General features: G+C 41.4%; 1 protein-coding gene across 4 annotated transcripts in view; it reads right to left on the reverse strand.

Moving 5' to 3' along the window:
* Nucleotides 1-19,167, reverse strand: part of hipk3a (homeodomain interacting protein kinase 3a) — a 268,064-nt gene that overhangs the window by 16,386 nt on the left and 232,511 nt on the right. For all 4 annotated transcript variants that reach the window (XM_072592556.1, XM_072592555.1, XM_072592553.1 and 1 more), the window contains 6 exons: nucleotides 17,067-17,226; nucleotides 16,222-16,345; nucleotides 14,038-14,159; nucleotides 10,885-11,009; nucleotides 8,020-8,187; nucleotides 4,470-4,772 (listed from right to left, as the gene is read on the reverse strand). In XM_072592556.1, coding sequence (XP_072448657.1) covers nucleotides 4,470-4,772; nucleotides 8,020-8,187; nucleotides 10,885-11,009; nucleotides 14,038-14,159; nucleotides 16,222-16,345; nucleotides 17,067-17,226 — 1,002 coding nt within the window. The remainder of the gene's footprint in view (nucleotides 1-4,469; nucleotides 4,773-8,019; nucleotides 8,188-10,884; nucleotides 11,010-14,037; nucleotides 14,160-16,221; nucleotides 16,346-17,066; nucleotides 17,227-19,167) is intronic.

The following is a 19,167-nucleotide window of genomic DNA, read 5'->3' on the forward strand; positions in this document are numbered from 1 at the left end:
ATTATTTAATTTATCAAACTGCAGATGACAGCAGGAAGTAGCTCCATGTTCTAGAGAAAGAGTTGTGAGAGGGATACCCACTTAGGGACTGGAGCAAGGAATATTCCAAATATCCCATAAAGAGGCAGGCATAATTTGAACCCATGTGGGTACCCAAAGCCATAACCTTCACTTGGAGAAATTCTGACGAATTAAAAGAGAAATTGGGCTAAGTGAGAAATAACTCAGCCACGTGAAAGAGTGTGGTAGTGGATGAGGACTATTCAAGCCTTTCAAGGAAGTGGAAAGGCTTCAGACAATCCGGATGGAGAAGGAACTTATTGAGGAATTGCACATCAATGGCGAAAACGTAGTGGTTACAAACAGGAAACTAGGAAAATTGTGGATCTGACTAAAGCATCTTAGAATCATGATGTTCTTAAGAAGAATCACCTGGACTCAAATTGTTAACTCTGCTTTTTCTCTACAGATGCTACCAGATGTGCTGAATTTCTCCAGCAATTTGTGTTTCACTTCCAGATCTTCAGCAGCCGCAGTTCTTTGTTTTACATAAGATCCATAAATGCAGGCAGAGGAGTCTTAACATGGGGAGAGAAAACAGAGCCAAGGCAAGAAAAAATACATTCAATGGGGCAGAACAGGCTGAAACATTGGGTGTACCAGGGCAGTCTTGTTTCTTGATTGCAGGAAGGAGGTTGAAATGGGCTGCATGGGATTGGGGTCTGAGGTAGAACACCATAAAAGGGAGATCTCCAGAAGAGATTAGGTTATTGACGGTCCTAGTAACAACATCTTGATGCTTAGCAGGTTTGATGACAATCGGAGTTAGACTTGAGAGAATGGAATGCAGCCAGAGTGGATGAGGGGAAAACAGAAAATAATGTGGCCCATGTCACATCAATGGTTCTTGATGAAGAGATCAAGGACACATAAGAGGCCAGAAGGAGGGGTTAAAGGAGTGTTTGCAGATAGATGAAAGGGCTGGAGGTAGTGGTGGTGGTTGGTGTGTGTGTGTGTGTTTGTGTGTTGAGGGGGTGGGGGGGCCACTAAGGCCAAGGTGAGGATTGAGGGTGATGGAAGAAGAGTTCAAGATCATGTTGTATTCGAAATTTGAAATTCATTGAGGTGGGAGTGGAAAGGGACAAAACAAAGTCCTTTGCTGAGCACTGATCATTCAGAATCAGAGAGTGGAACATCAGAAGGAATAATGTATACACAACAGGGTTGGGAATAGGCAAAGGGATGGGATCAGAGTGAAGAAAAGATCAAAGGGGTGTTAGGACCTGAGGTGTTGTGGCATTATGGAATGGTTATAATGTAGGAAACACAGCAGTCAATTTGCAAACAGCAAATTCTTATAAACAGCCATGAGATAAATCAGCTAACTATCTGTACTTTTGAAGACTTCAGTTAAGAACTAAATTATTTGCCCAAAATACTGGGTATAACTCTCTTGTTTCTCTTCAGGATAGTGCTAAAGTTACTTTTATCCAAGAGGGCAGACAGCAGTCAGTTTAAAGCTGCAGCATTTGTGTTCACTCCTGCACTGCATCAGCCGACGTTTTGTGCCTCAATTCTCATGGAGTGGGGCTTGGACACATTACATTTCTGACTCTGACGCTCACAAACATCAGCTGACTCTTGGCAAATCCTTTTGTAGCAACTTGGTCAACAGTTATTCCCAAGTAGAGTGCAAAAGTAACGGACTATCTTGTACGGTACAAAAATCAATGGTTAACCTCTTCTACGCAAAAGAAGACTTACAATTCTGCACAACAGCTTTGTGGGCTTTTTATGCTGTTAACATATGCCCATTAAATTTTGTTTGAAAGTCGCCAGATTTTTTGCATGTAAGCATTGATATGGGAATGAGAAATATGGCTGCTGCATTCAGGAGTTGTGAACACAGCTCGTTGTGTTGATGATAAGCAGGCAGAGGCAAAGAGTAATACCTTGGAGGTACAAAAGGGGTCAGAGAAACTTTATAGATGTTACTCTCAAAAGATCAAATAAGCAAGATAGAGTCAATCTCAATTTGCAACAAGTATTATTGATTGAAATCAATTATCGGGCATCTCCCACAACTGAACTGCCATGTAAGGGAGGAATCAACAGCAAGTTTTATCAAACTTTGAATATAGCAACTGCCACAAGGTCTTTCACAAAGCAGAAACAGTTCCTGCTCAGTAACAGAAAATGCAAGGGAACGTTACCATAGAAACATGTTTGAAAGATAATAAATGAAAACAGCAACAAGAGAAAAACGCGTGCAGACATAGAGTGACTTGATAACATGGTTGGTCTGGGAAATAATATAGGTCAGTCAGCACAGGGGCTCTGACAGAATGGGTCTTTCTGCTACTATTGAAATTTTGGACAGTGGTCAAACCCCCTCTAAGCAATACTTTAAATTGGTAGAATTCCACAAGTATTGGTCAGATAGGATAGTGAAGAAGGCTTTTGGTATGCTTTCCTTTATAAGTCAGAGCATTAAGTTGGGAGGTCATTTTGCAGCTGTACAGGACATTGGTTAGGCCACTTTTGGAATATCATGTGCAATTCTTAATAAAGTTAAGACAGAGACAGCAGGAGATTAGATATGTTGAAGTTTATGGCTTGTGGAAACTGGGAAGTCAGCCAGAAGAACAGCAGAATATTCGAGGCTGATGGTGACCCAAGAAGGGTTGAGAGTTTCAGCAACAGATGAGCTGAATCCGGGGCAGTTCCAGGCAATATTGGAAATGGAAGGAGGTGTCCTGATGTTGGAGCTAACGTGGAGTTGAAACTAATGCCATGGTCAAATAGGATGACAAACAACTTACTCCATTCTCCCAGATCCACACAATTTTAATATGAGTGGCAAACATAAATTATAAAGGACGTAAGCTACCTGTTGGCTGGGTCCAGAATTCCAGAAGCCACAAGCTGGGGTTTCAAATGATAATTAGTAAAATATAGGACCACTCAGCAATAAAGACTTGGCAGATCTCTGGCTCTGATTTGTGACCTGGTCTCTGTTTCATTACATTATTTGCAGAGACAGACTGTTTGTGTGTCTGTATGTATTAGGGAGGAGATTGGTTAACTATTATGACATTATATTTTTAAACCACAAGGTGGCATATGCTCTCACCAGCTTTGCAGTTGCTGAACAAATTTCATTGTGGAGTTCTGACGTAGTCTGTGTTTTGACAAAATTGAATGATCTTATTTGATCAAGGGTGAACTCAGTGTCATAGAGATGTACAGCACAGAAATAAATAGGTTCAACTCATCCATGCCAACCAGATATTCGAAATTAATCTAATCCCAAGTGCCAGCATTTGGCCCATATCCCTCTAAACCCTTCCTATTCATATACTCATCCAGATGCCTTTTAAATGTGGTAATTATACTAGTTTCCACCACTTCCTCTGGCAGCTGATTCCATATACACACACCACCCTCTGCTTGAAAACGTAGCCCCTTAGGTCCCTTTTAAATCTTTCCCCTTTCACCCTAAACCTACGCCTTTTGGTTATGGACTCCCCACCACAGGGAAAAGACCTTTTCTATTTGCCCTATCCATGCCCTTCATGATTTTATAAACTTGTATAAGGTCACCCCTCAGCCTCCGACGCTCAAAGGAAAACAGCTGCAGCCTATTCAGCCTCTCCCCATAGCTCAAATCCTCCAACCCTGGCAACATGCTTGTAAATCTTTTCCGAACCATTTCAAGTTTCGCAACATCCTTCCCATAGGAGGGAGACCAGGGTTGCACACAATATTCCAAAAGTGGCCTAACCAATGTCCTGTACAGCCACAACATGACCTGTCAACTTCTATATTTAATGCTCTGACCAATAAAGGAAAGCAGATCAAAAGCATTCTTCAGTATCCTATCTGACAAATATCTGTGGAATTCTACCAAGTTAAAATATTGCTTACAATGGGTTTGACCACTGTCCAAACTTTCAATAATACTGGAAAGTGGAATCCACAGGACAATGTAGGAAAGAACAGTCTGAGTGGGACTAATCAGCTCTTTCCAAATGTTGGCATAGGCACAGTGGGCTTTTTTCTATGTTCTACAATTCTATGACCTAATAGGGGAAATATCTAGAAACCATTTTCTTTGGGAGGGGAACTCAGAATAAGGAGAGGTGAACTCTAATGTTGGAGGCTGACCATTCGAGAGTAAAATCAAGAAGAATTTTCCATGCAAAGATTAGTGCAAATCTGGAATATTCTTCCCCAAAACGTTGCAGATTAACTTGAGATTTGAAAACTGAGCTTGTTAGATTTTTGTTAGGTAAGACTGATTTTGACAGATGTAGGATCAAGGCTGGCAAATGGAGTCTCGATCTGTTACTGAAATAAGTAGGACAAAGCATATCTGAAAGACTTAAAGGTCTTTTTCTCTGGTTTCTAATATTCCAACTGCACAGTGAAACGGAGATTGGCAGAGGTGGTTTTTAATAAAAACTCACTCTTCCGGAGAGTGGCTCTGAGAAGCATCCTCATCGTCTGTGTCACTGCTGATGGTGATTACACTGACAGCAGGGCTTGGGGAGTCAGCGATGATGATAGTCTGCCGTTGTTTGTTGGCGATCAAGTTGCCATCCAGGTCCTGCCCAACTGAGCCCTGGAGACAATAGCTCCCGTCATCCTTTCCACTGTGATTGTCCTGTACTGCTGAGCAACCTTCTGACTCGCCGGTCTTTGGACTGTTGGTGATCTTTGGAGACAGTGGTGCAGAGTTCTGCAGGTTGCTGTAGTGTGATATATTGCTCCTGTAAGTAAACAATAGTAACAAACAGAGCAACGGTGAGAAAACCTTCAGGGGGCTATGTCCATATGAGCATGCCAACATAAATCTATACTCATCTCAAATCTTGACGGCTTTGTGGTGTGTTCCCATCACCTTTCAGAACTTGTATAAATAGACTACAAAAGCAAAAGAATTGTGTTTAACCTTTATGAATCACTTCAAAGTCCTCAGCTGAGGTACTGCATCAAATTTTGGGCACTACACTTCAGGAACGATGCCAAGGCCTTGGAGAGGTTATGAAGCTGATGGACCAGAATGGTACGAGGAATAAAGGATCTCAGTGGTATGGAGACATTGTAGAAGTTGGAGCCATTCCACTTAGAGCAAAAAGTGAAGATTGAATAGTGGTGTTCAAGTCTATGCTTGTGTTTATGCTCCATACCAATATCTAACTAGTGTGATTCACCTAACCTGATCATATTCCTTTGCTCCTTTCTCCCTCAAATCTTACAGAGTTTCCCTAAAAGTGCAGAAGGACTTGCCTCAACTTTACCCTTTGTTAGAATTTCTCCATTCTAACATTTGTCCCTGTGGTAACCATATGTACAAGGCACATGTAGAATCACTTATTAATCACTTTGTGGAGCATGGAAACAGACCGTTTGGTCGAACTTGTCCATGCCAACCATTTTTCCTTAAACTAAACTCGTTCCACTTACCTGCATTTGGCCCATATCCCTCTAAATTTTTCCTATTCATGTACATATCCAGATGTCTCTTCAATGTTGTAACAGCACCTGCATCTACCACTTCCTCTGGCAGTTCACTCCACATTCAAACTGCCCTCTTTACAAAAATGTTGTCCCTCAGGTTCCTTTTAAATCTTTCTCCTCTCACCTTAAAAATTATAAGGTGAACTCACCTCCCCTAGGGTAAAGATCTTTGCTATTCACTTATCCAGCTAATCCAGCCTTTCCTTACAGCTCAAACCCTCCAGTATCAGCAACATTCTGGTAAATATTTTCTGCACCCTCTCCAATTTAATTATATCCCTCCTATAGCACAGCAACCAGAACTGTACACAAAAGTGACCTCACCAACGTCCTGTACAACTTCAACATGACGTACCAATTCCTATCTTCAATGGTCTGAGCAATGAAAGCAAGCATTCTAAACACCTTCTTAACCACTCTGTCTAACTATCATAATTTTCAAAGGACTATGTACCTGAACTTCTAGGTCAGTCTGTTCAACAAGAGTTCCTAGGGCCCTACTATTAACTGTTTAAGTCCTGCCCTTGTTCATTTTATCAAAATGTAATTCCTTGCATTTATCCAAATTAAACTCCATCAGCCACTCCTCAGCCCATTGACAGAATTGATCAAAATCTCTTTGTAATCTTAGATAACCTTCTTCACTGTCGACTTTACCACCAATTCTGGTATCATTTGCAAACTTACTAACAAGGCTTCCTAAACTCTTATTCAAGTTGTCTATATAGATGACAATAAACAGTAGACCAGCACCAATCCCTACAGACCACCATTGGTCACAGGCCTCCAGTCCAAAAATCAACCATGTACCACCACTGTCTGTCTCCTACCATCAAGCCAATTTTGTATCCAATTCACAAGCTCTCCCTGAATCCCATGTGATCTAACTTAGACTGATCAGTACCTTGTCAAAGGCTTTACTAAAGTCCATGTAGACAGCGTCTACTGCTCTGCCTTCATTAATCTTTCTGGCTATCAGTGAGACATGATTTCCCATGCACAAAGCCATGCTGACTACCCCTAATCAGTCTTCATTCTCAAAATGCATGTAAATCCTATCTCTCAGAATCCTATAGTTCCCAGGCTTCTCGTTATAGCCCTTCTTAAATAAAAGCACCACATTAGCCACCCTCCAGTCCTCCGGCACCTCACCTGTGGCTGTAAATGATACAAATATCTCTGCTAGGGACCTCACAACTTCCTGGAATACACTTGATCAGGTCTTGGAGATTTATCCACCTTTACGTTTCTTAAGATCTCCAGCACCTCCTCTTCTCTAATATGGACTGTTTTCAAGATGTCAATATTTATTTCCCAGAGTTCCCTGGCCTCCTTGTCTTTCTCCACAGTAAAAACTGACACAAAATATTCATTGAGTATTTCTTCTATCTCCTGTGGTTCCACACATAGATGACCTTGTTGATCTTTAAGGGGTCTTATTCTCTCCCAAGTTGCTCTTTTGCACTTAATGAACTTGTACAATCAATTTGAATTATCTTTAACCTTTTCTGCCAAGGCTATCTCATGTTGCATTTTCGCCTTCCTGATTTCCCTCTAATTAGTGAGCTCCCTTGCCAACCCTAATCCTATTGGAACTCATTACCTAAGCCCTTTATAAAATTGACCTGGAGGTTGTGGTGCAATGGTAGTGTCCCTACCTCTGAGCCAGTATTCCTAGGTTCAAGTTCCACTTGCTCCAGGGTGCATAATAACATCTCTGAATAGGTTTATTAAAAAAAAATGAAGCAGACCCAAGGCCCCTTGTGGTACAGTAGTAGTGTTCGTACTTCTCAGCCTGGACGCCCAGTTTCAAGGCCCACCTGCTCCAGAGCTATGTAATAATATCGCTGAAATGGTTGATTGGAAAAACTGATAACCCAGACCCGATTAAAACAAATACAAAGCAGACCCAGTTTCCCATAATGGGCTTTACTGGTAAAAATCCAAATGGCGTAAATATCCAGGTGATTTATTGGTGGTTTACAGTAGTTTGAAAAAAAATGTCACGATGATTTGGTGATGGGAAAGCTATTTGGTTATGTGTAAGAGCATGTCTGGATATAAAAATAAGAAAATAAAAAATAAAAGCTGACCCAGACAGGCTTTGCATTGAAACATTTAATTGGCTACACGGCTGATTTATTGGTGCTGGTTGGTAGTTAAAAATGAACAAAAAAGTCACAGTTATTTAGTGACAGAAATAAAAAAAGTTTGGTTGTGTGTGATAGCACTTCTGGAAATAAAACAGAAGCAGACCCAGGGATGCCTCCGCAGAACTGTCTGTCCAGGGTTAGCCCCAGTACTCCACGTGTCATGCCTCTAATAAATGATGTTCCTTTCCAGTCTGGTTTCCTGAGTTATTACAGTCTGCATGACAAATTCCTTCTGAATTCCTGACTGCATTTACTGGCAACAGATTTACATTGAGGGCATCTTGCTAAAGTCAGAAAACCACATGAATGATTTCCACCGTTTGAAAGGCTGCCCATCACTGACCTCTTTTGACAGTGCTTATTCCTCTTCCGGTTAGTTGCAGAGGGCTGAACCCAGACCGCCTGGGCTATTCCCATATTGATGGGATTTGTGGCTGAAAGTGCCATTTGGTTGGTTAAAAGATGCTGTGGCAACATGGAACTGTAATGGCTGCTGGGAGCATGCATCTTCCTGTGGAGAAGCAAGGAATATGCATTGTCAATTATAGACATAACAAATAACACACACTAACTTAGAAATGCTTAAAAACTCCATGCATTGAGACGAATGCCCTCTATTCAAGAATTCACATCTATGTTTAAACATGAGAGGCAATAATGTCAGTCCTATCCTCACGCAGTTATACTGACAATGATTAGGAAAGTTTGTATAATATTCTATTTAAATCTAACTTGGAATTATATCACAGACAAAGATGGAGTGATAAAGTATGAGAGTCGTTCACAGGAAGACTTAGTGAAAGAAATAAAATGAGATGAGAGAGAAACAAAGTACAGAGAGAGAAAAAAGACAGAAAGCAAAGAGTGGAGGAGCAACTGAAGAGTTTAAAGTGGAAGAAATGAATTTCACACAGTGTGTGTATTGTAGTTATTTATTTATACGGTCTTTGATAAATGTTATGTTACATTCTGGATGTAGGTTTGCTCGCTGAGCTGAAAGGTTTGTTTTCAGATGTTTCATCACCATACCAGGTAACATCTTCAATGAGCCTCCGCATGAAACACCGTTGGTGTAGCCCGTTTTCTATTTATGTGTTTGGGTTTCCTTGGGTTGGTGACGCAATTTCCTGTGGTGACGTCATTTCCTACGGTGATGTCACTTCCTGTTCTTATTCTCAGGGGGTGGTAAATGGGATCAACTGAACATCAACTAGCCACAAATAGACATGATCCACTCTCACTAGTATCCTTACATACGGATGAGGAAGGACACCACTGCGACTGGGACAACACATTAAGCCTATGACAAGCCAAACAGAGACATGCACGAGAATTCCTGGAAGCATGGCATTCCAACTGGAACTCTATCAACAAACACATTGACTTGGATCCCATTTACCACCCCCTGAGAAAAAGCATAGGAAATGACGTCACTACAGGAAATAACATCACCATCCAAGGAAACCCAAACACATAAATAGAAAGCAGGCTACACCACTACTGCTTCATCCAGAGGCTCACTGAAGTTGTTACCTAGTGTGGTGATGAAACATCTGAAAACGAACCTTCCAGCTCAGCAAGCAAACCTACATCCAGTACCCCAACCTGAGCTACAAATCTGCCCAACCCCAATTATGTTACATTAATTTAAATCCAATATTTTATAAATGATCATAAAACTGCAAGAAACAGGTAAGTTAAATGTGACAAGAGAGCAGCTAAAATACAAACCCATTTGGTTTATTTCGAGCAGGAACAACAAAGCCTGCTGGGGAGATGATCTGGGGTGTTAGCTTTCAATTTTGTCTAAATTTTCAGGACAAAGAGTCTCTTGTCCCTTTTCAACCACGGGAGTACCTGACTTTACACAATGACACCGCTGAAAGGCCTAATGCAACACCGTTAATGAATTCAGCTTTGATTCACTTGCCGCTGAAAGTTGGGGCACCAAGTACCAATGGCTCATTTCCACGAGTCGACACTTCCCAAATTGATAGGACCTGTGCTGTCTCAGATCCTTAAGGCCTAGAGACAATATCTGGTGTTCTGCAAATCCCCAGCCACAGTCCAGGGTACAGTTCAATGTATACTCACTCGCATTTCTGAGCTAATATCCAATCGTCACTCAGAATTCTCTCCACTGAGGCAATCAGTAACAAACTGTTATCATTTAATATGTTCTGAAGGAATGCTTGAGACCTAATGGAATGAAGTAACAGGTGGTGGAAATTTAAATTAAAGTTAAAAATAGGTACGCCCTCTTATGGTGCACTGGTGGTATCCCTAGTCATGGACTGGGAGGCCTGGGTTCAAGTCCAACCTGCTCTAGAGGTGTGTAATAACATCTCTGAACAGGTAGTTTTGTTTGTATATTGTATTGATTGTATAAATATGGAGAGCTAGTAATCATTGGTGTTTGAGTCTTATGGTGTGTGACTAACTGAAATAAAGCTCTCACATAAAAATGTGGACTTGAATTCTGCTTAAATAGTTATCTTTGGAGTATATTTAAACCTCTGACCTTTTGGGTCCTTTGAGTCACATTCATATACTTTTGTATTCCCTGGAATTTAGAAGATCAAGAGGTGATGTATTGAGGTGTTAGGAATTCAATAGGATTCACAGAGATATACCATTCTCTTTTGTTGTGGCAAGTCTAGGAGAAGGTGCATTAACTTTAACATTAGAGCTTCACCATACAGCATAATGTAAGGATGATGTAAGCAACAAAAGGCTGGGATGATCAATTGACATTTTCAAAACTGATAATGATGCATTTTTGTTGGGCAGGTGTATTAAGTTATATGAAACAAACCAAATAAATTTTAACCTTGATCTAGTGGAGTAAAGATAAAGTTGCCATAGTCCCAAAGTTGCTGTCTCATTACAGAGTGATGACTGATAGTGAGTTTAACTTGGAGTCAACAAGCCTGAAGGGACAAGCAAGATTGAGAAGGAGAGTTCTTCATGGCAATCGTAACTGGTCTGAGAATTGAATCCATGCTATTGGAATCACATTGCTTTGCAATTAAGATATCCAGCACATTGACCCCCTACCTAGTTCAAAAGTGAAAGAGACTCAAGAGAGTCCAATGACTTTCTTTTGCACTATGATTTTATGCATCCAGTACGATGTGAAGACAAGACAAGGCCCTTTGCTAATCCACATTACTCCATCTTCATTCCTTGCACTCAACATCTTACATACCCCCAGTCGCCCAACCTCTGTGGACCAGCCACAGTATCGGATGCCAGTGATGTAGTGGAGGGCGCCATAGCTGCCACTTGCTGCCAGGTAGGGATCAATAGCTGCTGATTTCGACTAGACCATGCCTACAACAACAAAAAAAATCACCAACTTTCATTCCTTCATTCAAAACACCAGCAATTTCGTAAGATGTATGGATACACCTTTAATTTGGCAAAGCATCCCTAAGTATTTCACAAAAGTATTACTGTTCAAATTTTGATAATGAGCCACGTAAATACATATTACATCAGGTGACTAAAAATTATGTCAATGAAGTAAGCTTTAAAGAGCATCTTAAAGATGAACCAGCAGTCCCAACTAATAATCTGAAGACAAGATTTCACATCCCAACATGAAACATCTCCATATTACAGAGGAGGAAGTGCTGGATGTCTTGAAACGCACAAAAGTGGATAAATCCCCAGGTCCTGATCAGGTGCACCCTAGAACCCTAGAACTCTGTGGGAAGCCAAGGAAGTGATTGCTGGGCCTCTTATTGAGATATTTGTATCATCGATAGTCACAGGTGAGGTACCAGAAGACTAGAGGTTGGCTAACATGGTGCCACTGTATAAGAAGGGTGGTAAGGACAAGTCAGGGAACTATAGACCAGTGAGCCTGATATCAGTGGTGGGCAAGTTGTTGGAGGGAATCCTGAGGGACAGGATCATGTACTGGGAAAAGCAAGGATTGAATAGAGATAGTCAACATGGCTTTGTGCGCAGGACATCATGCCTCACGAATTTGGTTGAATTTTTTAAAGAAGTAACGAAGAGGATTGATGAAGGCAGAGTGGTGGATGTGATCGATCTGGACTTCAGTAAGGCATTCAGCAGGGTTCCCCATGGGAGACTGGTTAGCAAGGTTAGATCTCATGGAATACAGGGAGAACTATCCACTTGGATACAGAACTGGTTTAAAGGTGGTTTTTCAGACTGGAGACCTGTGACCAATGGAGTGCCACAAGGATCTGTGCTGGGTCCACTACTTTTCATCATTTATATAAATGATTTGGATGTGAGCATAAGAGGTATAGTTAATAAGTTTACAGATGACACCAAAATTGGAGGTGTAGTGGACAGCGAAGGTTACCTCAGATTACAACAGGATCTTGATCAGATGGGCCAATGGGCTAAGAAATGGCAGATGGAGTTTAAGTTAGATAAATGTGAGGTGCTGCATTTTGGGAAAGCAAATCTTAGCAGGACTTATATACTTAATGGTAAGGAACTCGGGAGGGTTGCTAAACAAAGAGACCTTGGAGTGCAGGTTCATAGCTCCTTGAAAGTGGAGTCGCACATAGATAGGATAGTGAAGAAGGTGTTTGGTATGCTTTCCTTTATTGGTCACAGTACTGAGTACAGGGGCTGGGAGGTCATGTTGCGGCTGTACAGGACATTGGTTAGGCCACTTTTGAAATATTGCATGCAATTCTGGTCTCCTTCCTATCGGAAAGATGTTATGAAACTCGAAAGGGTTCAGAAAAGATTTACAAGGATGTTGCAAGGTTGGAGGGTTTGAGCCATAGGGAGAGGCTGAATAGGCTAAGACTGTTTTGTCTGGACCATCGGAGGCTGAGGAGTAACCTTACAGAGGTTTACAAAATCATGAAGGGTATGGATAGGGTAAATAGACAAAGTCTTTTCCCTGGGGTGGGGGAGTCCAGAATTAGAGGGCACAGCTTTAGGGTGAGAGGGGAAAGATATTAAAGAGACCTAAGGGGCAACTTTTTCATGCAGAGGGTGATACCTGTATGAAATAAGCTGCTAGAGGAAGTGGTGGAGGCTGGTACAATTGCAACATTTAAAAAGCATCTGGATGGGTATACGAATAGGATGGATTTGGAGGGATATGGGCTGGGTGCTGGTAGGTGGGACTAGATTGGGTTGGGATATCTGGTCAGCATGGACGGGTTGGACTGAAGGATCTGTTTCCATGCCGTACATCTCTATGACTCTATGACATTTATTAATCAGAAACTCGTATCAGCAGTGGAAACCAATGTAATGACTGGATTATCGACCTGTTCTTTAGGGAGAAAATCTGCTCTTTCTTACACAGCCTGGCCGATTTGGGAGTTCAGACCAAAGCAATGTGGTTAACTCTTAAACTGTCCTCAGAAATGGCGTAGTTGATCACTTTTAAAGAATGTGGTTCACTATCACCTTTCAAGAACTATTAGGAATGCTGGCCTTATCAGTGATGCCCATATCATGTGAATATATTTCAATAAAGCAAGCAAGATTTATGGAGGGGAAAGCATGGCAGCATAAGAGTTAGGAGCACAGAGTCCTCAGAGGGGTGTAGGGTTTGGGGAGATTACTGAGATTGGCATGAAAGAATTTGAAAACAAAGATGGCTTATTTAAAACCATGAGCAAAACAAAAGCTTTGATCATACTCATCAACGTAAAAATTATTCCATTCTTGAGCTGTGGGAGTTCCTTGCAAGGCCAATATTAATTGTCCATCTTCTATCTTTGAGTTGGTAGCAGTGAACCTCCTTTTGATCTGATGTAAATGAGCAGACTGCTAAAGCATTTCATTGGGCAGCTTAGAGCCATTCACATTTGTAGATGATTTGAGTCACTTCTAGGCCAGATCAGGTAACAGCAGCAGGTTTATTTCCTTAAAGGACATTATTACAATGTTTCCCAGTCTTTTTATTGACACAGCACACTTCAATGAAACATACAATTCCATGGCACACCCACTATTTTCAGCTAAACTAATGTGCTTATAAATGTTATATTTATTTGCATTTACTATGGTTACAGCCTTACTGGAGAATTTTGTAATATAGTGCACGCAACAAGCTAAAGAAAGACCAAAGGGATTAATGTTTCAAATTTGTTTTGTTTTGATTTTCATCACCTTTGTACAAAATTTCGTGGCACACTTCGAGTTCTCATGCATACCACACTGCCTATAAACCACTACATTAATAAGCCTAAGTTGAGGGGTATTGTTCGAACCCAGAAGCTTCTAATTCCAAAGTGGGGTGCCATGGACCTCACCAAATCTACCACTTAAGAAATGTGGATCCAAACGGTAGATGATTTTAATGCCAAAGGAACTTTGCTTCCTTTTGACCTGAACAGAAGGCACAAACCTGTGTCAAAACTCCAGGCCTCAGCTGAAGCGGTTGCATGGTAGGTGCCTGTGTGACAAGTGGTACTGCATTGTCCATTCGAACAGAGAACCCTGCATGTTTACCTGGATTTGCTGAAATGCCTGCAGGTAAAAGAACAGAGGAGTGAGACTATCCCATCTCAAGACACAGCAGCCTGACATTTCACTTCAAGCTAAACTGCTGTCCACAGAGCTGGATTTTTCGAAGCTAACATGGCAGAACCTCGAAGAACAGCACTGCTGGTTAGCCAGGAAAGGGAGAATACTATGTATATCACTGGCTTAGTTTCTAAATGCATGTTCTGATGAATCATACTGCCCAGGAGGGTATTCAGCCCCTCGCAGCTGCTGGAAAGAGCTAACTAAATCATCCCACTTCCCCTCAAGAATTCTTTTATAGAATTAAGTGATTCTTAATCAGGCTCAGAGAAGGTGGGAGGAGCTGAGACTCACCAGTATCTAAGGGTATTTCTGATCAGATCTGTGAGGACCTGCCCATGCCTCATTGCAGGCTCTCCATGTTATCACTTCTGTCAACAATTCCCTGAATATGTCCATCAGAGTTGGCAATCCTACTCGACGTATCATTGAAGTTTGTCATTCCTGGGTAAACTCTAGTGATTTTTTGTTTCTACACCCACTTCCACCATATTGACATCCATCCTACGGTGCATTGCCCAAAACTGGACACAAAGTCCAGCTAAAAGCTAATCTGTGATTTATAAAAGTTTAACAATACTTCCATAATTTTGTACTCTACTCCTGTTTATAAAGCCAAGGGTTCTTATCTATTTTTAACAGCCTTTTCAGCTTGTAATGCCACTTTCAAAAGGTTTTGAATGTGAAACCTTCAATCAGATTGTTCCTGAATGGTATTTACTACAATCGGTCCAATTAGTTTATCATTCATATTGCCTCATCTCATCCTTTCATTCAAAATGACTTCACATCTTTCTGCATTAATCCTCATCACCTTCATTTGAACTGCTGCATGAGCAGTTCTGCTCCAGTGCTGTCCAATAATGTTGGAATACTGATCTGGCATCTTACTCTCCCTGATTTTCATAGCATTCCAAACTGGTGACAGCCATGCTTTCTATCCTTAAACCTTTTGAGTATTGGAGTTGGGACATCATGCTTGAGGTTGTACAAAATGTTGGTGAGGTGTATAGTTCTGGTTGCCCTACTATAGGAAGGAAATAGTTAAATTGGAGAAGGTTCAGATAAAATTTATCAGGATGTTGCCCGGATTGCAGGGTTTGAGTTACCAGGAGAGGCTGGACAGGCTGGGATTTGTTTCACTGAAGTTTAGGAGATTGAAGTGTGACCTTATAGAGGTATATAAAATCAGGAGGGGCATAGACAAGTGAAAAGCAAAAGTCTTTCCCGCGGCTGGGGAAGTTCAAAACTAGGGGACACATTTCGAAGGTGAGAGGAGAAAGATTTTACATCTTGGGAAACTTGGTCAGCATGGATGAGTTGGACCAAAGGATCTGTTTCTGTATTGTCTGACTTGACTCTTCACCCACCACCATTTTCTAATACGGTCATAGGACGTGGGCAATGATTCTCCAATTGTCCAAACTCCTTTTGAAAGGTAAATTGTAATAATTATGATATGATTTTCCAAGGCAGTGAGCTGTGCAAGACTGCAAGGACTTGGTAGGGAACTGAGAAAGAGATTACAGACCAAAGGTTTGCTTAGCCTTCATGGGCGGTTATCAATCTCTACCTTGTTCTTCAAGCCACTGTTTTAATACTATCATTAGCTGTTTAGATATTTTCTAATAACCTGTTTAGAGTATTATACACACATCTGGAGCAAGTGGGACTTGGACCTGGGTCTCCTGGCTCGGAGGTAGGGACCTTACCACTGCAACACAAGAACCCTACAATTATCTGGTTAATTGATGTCATGTATCATTTTCACCCACACAGCATTCCCACTCATCTATCTCTCCCACATACTCTTCCCACTAGCATATCCTTCCAATTGATGGTATTACAAAGTAATCATCAATACATACCAAAACATAGGGCATAGAGACAGACCTATCTTCTTCCACCTTGTATGTCAAGATTACAGCAATCTTCTAAATAACTTTTAATTCTGATTATTTTCCAATCTCTAATTTGGCACATGGCCACTGTTTCTTCCTTTTACCTTGAAGTGTGGGTGGGCACAGGATGAGGGTCTGCTGGAAAGACTCATTGCACCCAAACTGAGCGGTCCCTGGCTGCAGTGGTATCCCATGATGCATCAGTGAAGGTCCAGTAGGTGGTAAGTGCTAAGTAAACATAAAACAAAGTCAGTATCACAGTCTCAAAACTCTGCCTAAAAGTAAACAGAATCAATATTTTTACAAAGCTGCTGTATGTTCTGGCTGAGAGCTCAAAGTTTTAGGTACAAGAAACCATAAAAAGTACGTATCTTAAAGCAACTTAATAATAAGTGCATCTTCAAAAACTTATGTATGAATTAAAATTGTTCATTTTCTGCAATAATGTTTGAGCAACTTGCACTAGGTTCTTCCACTGCTTAATGTGGGTCCAGAGGCTGCTTAAATATCTAGCCACCACAAGGTGGTGCTGTTGGGAAATCTATTGAACTCTGACCATTCTCACAGCTTGTTTCAAAGGAGCCTCTAGTGATAGTCATCCCTTGTATCACACAGAACACTCTGAAATTGTGTGACCTTGCTCAGTGGGGTTAAGCAGTAATAAAAAATTACAAGCATGACAGAGAAATAAAATGTGGCCACAGAAACTCTTTATTTGTGAGGCATCCTGGCACAGGAGGAAGTAATTTTCTCTCATCCTCATCACGCAAATTCTAAATCTTGCTCTGCTTCAAATGGTTTTCCAGCTTTTCTCTGCCTTTAACAATTCAACAGCACCAATGCATAAAGATATTTGTGATTCTTCTCTCCTCTCTCTTGCGGTGCTCTTTTTAAAATCACTGCCTCCGCTGCACTACATTAACTGAGAGAAGGCAAATGTCCCCCTTACCTGGCTGTGTACAGAACCCATTTTATTAAAAGCCACACTCAGATTTGTGGCATTGTTTGAGGCAACGGGTCTCATAAATGGCATCTTATTGCGGTTTATTACATCATACAAGTTCGGTCTCCATCTGCAAACATCCATTATATGAAAACAGGACTTGACACTGTGAAAAGAAAGTAAACAAATCAGGCATTACTTGTATTGACCAAAAATCTCTGGATCCCTGTTTCAGGATTTTTAGATTGTAATTAGAAGCAAGGGCAAATTTACCACAGCGAAGATTGCTATTCAATCTATTGTGTTTGTTCCAGCTCTTAGCTGGAGCAATCACATAGCCCTGCCATCTCCTTATGGGCCAGTGACACCCTTAACTTAAGCTTGATCCTTTACTCCACTGAAATTGAACAACACAGTTCCGATGTTGGGGCAAGAACCCTTACACTGTCACCACAGACCACCAACTCAGTGCCTATTAGTTACAACCTTTGTTGCAATTGGTTTCTTCACCTGCTCACTAAGCTGTAACTGGCAAAGAAAAACTTAAATAGGTAAGATGCTGGCTTTGTAAAATCTGCAAGTCTGCTATGCATAGGTAGAGACTGGAAATAGAGGAAAGGAACATGGAGGGTAGGAGTGGGACAAACAGTGGGGGACAAAGGCAAAGAGTGGAGGAGGGAAGGGAGGAGTGGAACAGGGAGAAAAGAAATGGCTTGGGGAAGATGAATGCAACAGGGAAAGAAAAAATGGGATGGAGGTGGGGAAAAAAGGAGAGGAGCGGGATAGGGAGAAGAGGACTATGAGGATGATGAGAGATTCAAGGAAGAGAGGAATTGGGACAACACAAGGCAGTATGGGGACGAGAAGTAATTTACTTAAGATTTCTCAAACATCACTTCCTATCACTCAGAAAAATCCCAAGATACCTTAATCATAGAATAGAATCCCCACAGTTTGGAAACGGGCCATTTGGTCCAAAATGTCCACACCGACCCTCCGAAGATATCCCACCCAGAACCATTCCCCTACACCTATTACTTTTACACTTCCCCTGACTAATGCACCTAACCTACACATCCCTGAACACAATGGGCAATTTAGCATGGCCAACTCATCTAACCTGCACATTTTTAGACTGTGGGAGGAAACTGGAGCACCTAGAGGAAACCCATGCAGACATGCGGAGAATGTGCAAACTCCACACAGACAGTCGCCCAAGGCTGGAATCGAATCAGAATTCCTGGCGCTGTGAAGCAGCAGTGCTAACCACTGAGCCACTGTGCTGCCCCAAGATGCAATTAATTCACCTGAAGTGCAATATTATATGGTTGAACATGATACCTATGTTGCCATGTAGGATTTTTCATGGGACAAGAAAATGAATAATTAGTCAATCTATTACTGATGATATTTGAGTGAACAAAGAAATATTGGCCTGGAGATTTTAGAAAGAGGGGAGGGAAGTCAGAGGGCTGTATTGGTGTGGGAGTTCCAAGTGGCAACCAGTGGGGAATACTTGGGCAAATCTTAATGGCAGGGCTTTATTAAAATCAAATTTCCTGGAATGTACAGCTGGATGTACTTCCAAACTGGTGGGCATAAGAATATTTGGAGAGGGCCATGGTTGAGTTCAGTGGTAACAGCAGTTAGAGGGAGGAGAACACTTTTTTTTGTAATGGGGTGTTTTGGAACCATGAGGGTGCAATGAGTGACTCCCTTGCAGAGTCATTTGGCCCACAAAGTGTTCAAGCAAACCGCTTTTCCTTAAACTTAACCACGGCCTCTTACAGGCTGTGAGCTCTTCCAGCTGCCAGGCAGTGAAATTCAAATATTAAAACAATGGCACCAGTGGCTGCAGAACAGCCAAACTGAATGTTGCAGTCCACGTGATAAATCTTGAAACGTCCTCTCCAACAGCATTGCGGGTATATCCACACCACGTAGACTGCAGAGATTCACGGAAGCAACTCACCTACCGTCACTTTCTTGGAAAAAGTAGGAATGGATCACAATTGGGACCTACATCCTCAGAAAGAATAATGAAAAGCTTGCACTGACATAAATGTACAGACTAAATAGTCATCTGTATAACACTAGTCAAAGTTCT

Source organism: Chiloscyllium punctatum, chromosome 22, assembly GCF_047496795.1.
Source record: "Chiloscyllium punctatum isolate Juve2018m chromosome 22, sChiPun1.3, whole genome shotgun sequence".
Classification (NCBI taxonomy): domain Eukaryota; kingdom Metazoa; phylum Chordata; class Chondrichthyes; order Orectolobiformes; family Hemiscylliidae; genus Chiloscyllium; species Chiloscyllium punctatum.